Source organism: Bidens hawaiensis, unplaced genomic scaffold (genome assembly GCF_021521415.1).
Source record: "Bidens hawaiensis isolate Kalapana, Puna unplaced genomic scaffold, B.hawaiensis_p1.1 tig00022676_1, whole genome shotgun sequence".
NCBI classification, from domain to species: domain Eukaryota; kingdom Viridiplantae; phylum Streptophyta; class Magnoliopsida; order Asterales; family Asteraceae; genus Bidens; species Bidens hawaiensis.
The window spans coordinates 185,458-192,085 of record NW_027493539.1 but is presented as its reverse complement, the minus strand read 5'-3'; the positions used below and the strand labels follow the sequence as shown (position 1 = coordinate 192,085).

Sequence of the window (6,628 nt, the reverse complement as noted above, 5' to 3'; positions counted from 1 at the left end):
TATGCTTACCATGAACCATCATGCCATTGTTTTCCCTGCAGATAACCATCTGCTTTTTAAACAACAATGTATGCAAACAATTCTGAAGGATTCAATATCTGCACAAATTAAGTGTAAAAGATGAACATTCCTAATACACCCCCTTGTATAATATCTTGGAGAATTGGTTTTTAATAATACAACTATGATTATGATTTGTTGGCCGATAATGATTCATTCTTATACTAAGTTAACCAATGGCAATAATAACTTTCACTTTTGTCGCAAAAAGCAATCCTGGTAGAATGATCATAAATTCATAATAGACTTATAGTTGATTTTTCACTTGACTTATCTTACAATATGATTATGAACGAAATGGAGAAACGTACTAGCAAAATGGAGTATAAATCAAATGTAAATTGAATATAAAATCTATCAATGGCAAATTTTGTAAGTATGTATTATTATCGACCAATAGATGGTAGTTGGATTCTTAGAATCTAATTTACTGACTATATCACTGATAATTAAGTTTAAAATTTTCTTTTTACCTCTAAATATGGTTGTGGGACTGGTGGCTTCCAAATTGAGAAACCTCCAATTACAGGACTCTGTAAGCAAAGAAGGAAATTAACAACTGAATACAATCGCTCGTTATCTACTCTGTAGAGGTAGGGTACCAAAAAGACCCAAATACCCTTAAGTACCACCTTTGGGTCGACTAAGAGCTCCTCACAAGACACCCGCGGGACATACGGATCACCCGCTTAACCATATAAGGAAGAAACACCCACATGACGTATGCGGAAGCATCCTGGCACCCTCAAAAGTCATCCGCGAGACGGAATACCCGTCCGCACAAAATGACCAGGAGGCAATGCCTCAGGACAGCTGTCATTAACTAATTACTTTCTAGAAGATTTACCAAGATGCTTTCTTAGGCGATACGTGATCTCTCGGCCAATTAATAAAGGACACCTGACAAGGCCGTTATAACCGTGCACATGGCCAGGGTTATTTATCATCCTATCTCGCAAGGACGCGTGTCCAGGTTGTTATACATGCACATGCAACGTATAACTAAACCTATCATATGAGGACACGTGTCAAGGTGGTTACGAAAGCATCTTCTGAAAAGGACAGCTAGCCCAATCATCTTCTCACACCTTTCGGCCATAAATACCCTCTCAATCTTCATGAGGTAGGCATTCACTCCCACTATACACTTAAGTACTTTATCTTCATTGGAATTGTACTTATTCTCACGCCGAAGGGTGGTTACGGGAAGACCCCCCCCCCCCCTCTTGTCCTTCCCGTAACGAGCTCACGGTGTTTGTTTTGCAGGTTCCAGTCACTAGACTTTGGGGAATTAGGCTTGTATCGTACTGGTTGTTATACGTATCCTACCCTGTTGACTTATCGGATCTAGGACTCGTCTAGGGGAGTAGATCCGTGTTTTTTCATTGGCGCCATCCGTGCTTTTGTTAGAATAGAAATTATTCTGTGTTTTTGATTCGCTGTACGATATGTGTCAAATTCCTAAAGGGCCGACGGGAACTCCTACACCTGCTTCATGTGTTATGGGTGCAGAAATGCTTGAAGGTTTCGCTTCAAGTATTTTTGCACGTGTCACGGCTCCTGGTTCACGGACTGCTGATATAACACCTAGAGGTTATACCCTTGAACTTGTCACACCACCAGCTGGACCAACTCCTACCAATTTGGGACGAGTCACAGCACCGGAAGGGTCGAATCTCGGTGAACTCGGACGAATAATGAGAGAAACTCGCCAAACTCGGTCAGAATTGGGTCTGGAAGATGATTCTGGCGATACTAACCTGGCGAGAACTCATCGCCATAGTTCCAGATCTAGGGGACCATTGTCTCTAGATGAGTGGCTCTGTATTCAACAAGAGAATATGGCAGCCGAATATGAACGCAGGGTACGTAACGAGCGTTTCCATGCCCGCACTCTGACCTATGATGAATCTCCGAGGAGATCTCTTTCCCCTCCACCAACGGTGAGAGGAAGTCAGATCCGTTATAATTAACAAATGGAACAAGAGTTTGGTGGGGGTCCGGAGGTTACGACCTCGTCCTCGCATAGGTATGCAGATGCCATCTTATATTGACGAATTTGATAGTCATGACTCAACATACCACCCAGGTAGTTACAATTTTTACACCGGTGATAGCAGATTGCGTTCGCGGGAAGAGATTAGTCGCCCGCGGGACGTAGTCCACCATACTCAGTATCACAGTGATGTGGAAGAAGATTTTACTAAACCTTACCGCCCAGCAGCATTTGCAGAGAAATCAAAGTTCATATCCCGCATTGCAACCGCACCCTTCTCGGTTAATGCCAACATACCTACGTCGGTTGGCAAATATAATGGAATGACTGATCCAAGCGATCATCTCCAAAATTCTGTGGCAGTGGGTGGTGTAAGCAGGTGGACGCTCCCTTATTGGTGTCGCATGTTCGCATTGACACTAACAGGGGCAACGCGTGAATGGTTTGAAAAACTTCCGAACGGTCAGATTTCCAGCTGGAATGATTTAGTGAAAAAATTTTCCCAGCAGTTCAGTCAGCAAAAGAAACACACTCGTGATCAATCAGAAATTTTGGACGTTACCCGCCGGGATAACGAATCTGTGAAAGACTTCATTACCCGGTTCAACGATGAAAGTCTTAATATTGGTGGGATTAGCAAAGACATGCTTCGCGACGCCTTCCACAAGAATGTTAGGTGCGACGCGCTAATCCGAACACTGACTGGCAGAGATGGAATGCCACAAGAATGGGACGATATTATGACGGCGACGAAGATATATGGCAGAACTGAAAAAACTTTGGGCTAAAATAATTCAAAGAAAAATTGAAAGTGGAATTTCAGAATCCACGATCGAATAAACAAGTGAAAGTAACGATTTGGTCCAGGCTTCAGCCGAATGCGGAATCCTCGAAGCCATTTGACGCAAGATCTTTGATTGGCAATAAAAACAAACAGAATGCGTCAACTCGGTTCTCCAATAGCGAACACCAACATCAAAAACTCATTCAGAAATTCTCACAACCGAGAATATGAGTTTCCGTAAACCAAAACCGCTTACAAGAAGGTCATTCCTGGATGCCAAGAAACACTGCTCATTTCATAATGACATCGGGCACGACACGAACGAGTGTGTGTCCTTAAAAAATGAAATCGAAGAGGTTGTGAAGTCTGACAAACTTGATCATTTAGTCAAAGGTGTGAAACCTGGGACTTGTAAGGCTCCCGCGTGAGATAACTGGGGCCATTCAAAAAACAGGTCAAGGACTTAAATGTTCACATGATTTAAGGATGACATAAAATAAGCGGGAAGATAAGAGAATTGTTAGACGAAGAATGGAAGTATACACCTGTGATCTTTCCAAGAGTTAAAGGTGGACCATGTAACAAGAATCCCTTGATTATCACTGCTCTCTTTGGCCATTACAGATCACAATACGTCTTCTTCAACACCGGTAGTATATCTGACATTATGTACGAACAATGTTTCGAACAACTCTATGATGAAGACAAAGAAAGGTAAAAACCTATTCATGCTCCGGTGTCCAGTTTTGGAGGAGTGATGATGTACCCAAGAACCGAAGAAGTTGAGTTTTTGGTCCTACCAGCAACCTCCAAGCATGACATTATCTTGGGGCGGGAAGCAATTGGAGACTTCAATGCTCACCCGTCCACAGCTCACGGTGCAGTAAGGGTTCCAACCCACACCGGGGTGGCAATTATTCATGTCAATCGACACTGCTTTACAACAGAAAGCTCAAAACCCAGCAAAATCCCAAAACAAAATCAAAGGACCGAACCAGAAAAATGGGTATTGAACAAAAAATTCCCCGATCAAACAGTCATAATCGGCCTCGCTGTTTCAGAAATAGTGAGGACTTTCTTAAAGCAGTTGTTGACCAAGAATATGGACATTTTCTCCTGGCAGCCCACGAACATGACTGGTGTCCCGCGGAGTATTGCGGAACATAAATTAAGGGTAAACCTGATGTTTACACCAATTGTCCAGAAAAAGAGGAAGATGGGTCCAGAATAGACAAAAGCCATGAATGAGCAAGTACAAGATTTACTTCACGCCGGAATCATCCGAGAAATCAAGTATCAGACGTGGGTGGCTAATCCGGTCATCGTTCCAAAGAGCAATGGAACATGGCGGATGTGCATAGACTTTAAAGACTTGAACAAAGCTTGCCCAAAGGATTGTCACCCACTACCAAAAAATGATCTCAAGGTAGATGTCGTGGCCCCATTTAAGTTTAAATGTTTCCTCGACGCCAACAAAGGCTATCACCAAATCCGCATGGCGGCAAGTGATGAGGATAAGACAGCATTCCGCACAGACCAGGGAACATTTTGCTATAAAATGATGCCCTTTCGAATGAAAAATGCGAGAGCCACATACCAGCGACTAATGGACCAAGCATTCAAGAATTAAATTGGTCGAAACCTGGAAGTCTACATGGACGACTTGGTAATCAAGAGCATTGAGGAAGATCAAATGCTGAGGGATATCGAAGAAATTCGAAACCCTAAGAAGTATAAACATGAAGCTAAATCCAGCTAAATGTTCGTTCGAGATGGAAGAAGGGAAATTTCTTGGAGTAATTGTTACAGGCACGGGATTCAAAACAAACCCTGATAAAATCCAGGCTGTAGCCGCATGCCTTCTCCTTCTTCCCTCAAAGAGGTTCAGACACTCAACGGGAGATTAGTGGCGTTAAATCGCTTTTTAACAAATCATGCAGCCAAGTCTTACCCATTCGTTTCAACATTGAGAAATTGCCTCAAAAAGGCACACTTCAAATAGACCGCGGAAGCCGAACAAGCTTTCCTAGAGGTCAAAAGGTGCCTAATGGAGTTGCCTACTCTTACAACACCTTATGCGGGAGAACCTCTGACGTTGTATCTACCGGCATCTGATGTTGCCATAGGAGCTGTATTATTGACAGATAGAAATACTGTTCAAACGCCGATTTATTACGTTAGCAGTACATTGTCAGACCCAGAAACTAGATATTCAATGCTAGAAAAACTTGTTCTAGCTCTGGTCTATGCCGCTCGACGTCTCTGTAGATACTTTCAGGGCCATCCTATCAACGTGTTAACGGGATACAAGCTCAAAAATGTACTAAGTAAGCCAGAATTGTCTGGACGATTGACGAAGTGGGCCATCGAACTGGGTGAACATGCGATAGAATATAAACCCAGACCAGCAATCAAGGGGCAGGTGTTGGTGGACTTCGTTACCGAGGTTCCGCAGCACAAAGAAAAAGAGTGTTTGATTGAACAGCAACCCCAATAACCTCCAGAACAAGGACAGATTTGGTCACTGTTCACAGACGGGGCTTCAAGCAGTGAGGGGTCAGGTGCAGGCCTTAGGCTAGTCAATCCCGAAGACCATGAATTTACATACGCCATAAAATTAGACTACAAAAGTACCAACAATGAGGTGGAATATGAGGCGTTTTTTGCAGGTCTGCGAATAGCAGGAAAACTCGGGGTAAAGCATTTTGAAGTACGGGTGGATTCCATGCTAATTGCGGGGCAAATTAACGGAACTTACGAAGCAAAAAATGATGTTATGGCTTCTTATCTGTCGCAGGCAAAAGACCTAATTTGTCAATTCTCCTCTTTCAATGTTATCCACATTAAGAGGAGTGAGAACAAGTTTGCGGATGCTCTCAGCAAGTTAGCTTTAACAAATTTTGAGCATTTCGCTAAAGATATTCATGTTGAGGTCCTTGACCACCCGTCCGTTCCACAAAATCAAGTTTTGGTAATTCAAACGGGCGTCGAATCATGGATGACACCGATCAAGGCTTATCTATCATCTGAAGTCCTCCCAACAGAAAAAGCTGAGGCCCGAAAGATAAAGCACAAAGCCTTGAATAACCAGATGAATGATGGTGTTTTGTACCGAAGATCGTTTTAGGGCCGCTGTTGCGATGTGTGGACGCAGAAGACGCAAACTACTTAATTCGAGAAGTTCATGAAGGCATTTGTGGCTTACATGCGGGCCCTAGTATGAATGCGGGGTATTACTGGCCTAGCATGCATTTAGACGTTGTGCAAGAAATCAGGAAATGTGATTCTTGCCAACGTCATGCCCCCAATACCCAGTGTCCAAAAAACGAACTGATTCCGATGACATCTGCTTGGCCATTCCAGAAATGGGCTATTGATATTATGGGACCTTTCCCAGAAGCCCCTGAACGAGTCAAGTTTTTGATAGTGGCCATTGATTACTTCACTAAATGGGTCGAAGCCAAACCGGTTGCATCAATAATGTCATCAAGCGTTAAGAAGTTCCTTTGGGAATTCATCATTTTCCGGTTTGGTCTTCCGCAGGAACTGGTAAGTGACAATGGGACCCAGTTTGCGGACATCGGATTACAAGAATGGCTGAAAGAACTTCAAGTTATCCAAAATTTCACATTAGTAGCCCATCCGCAAGCAAACGGTCAAGTTGAGCGAACCAACCGAACAATTAAGGCAGGGATCAAAGCAAGGTTAGGAACTAAAGGAACGGGCTGGGTGGACGAATTGCCCCATGTACTTTGGGCTTTCCGCACCCAAAAGAATTCTAGTAATTC

General features: G+C 43.3%; 1 protein-coding gene across 1 annotated transcript; it reads left to right on the top strand.

The window, feature by feature from the left end:
- Nucleotides 1–4,887: 4,887 nt before the first annotated feature.
- On the top strand, nt 4,888–5,967 carry LOC143566032 (uncharacterized). Its single transcript, XM_077052820.1, has 2 exons — nt 4,888–5,167; nt 5,345–5,967. Exons 1-2 carry the CDS (start codon nt 4,888–4,890, stop codon nt 5,965–5,967), a joined length of 903 nt encoding a protein of 300 aa, XP_076908935.1.
- Nucleotides 5,968–6,628: the final 661 nt, after the last annotated feature.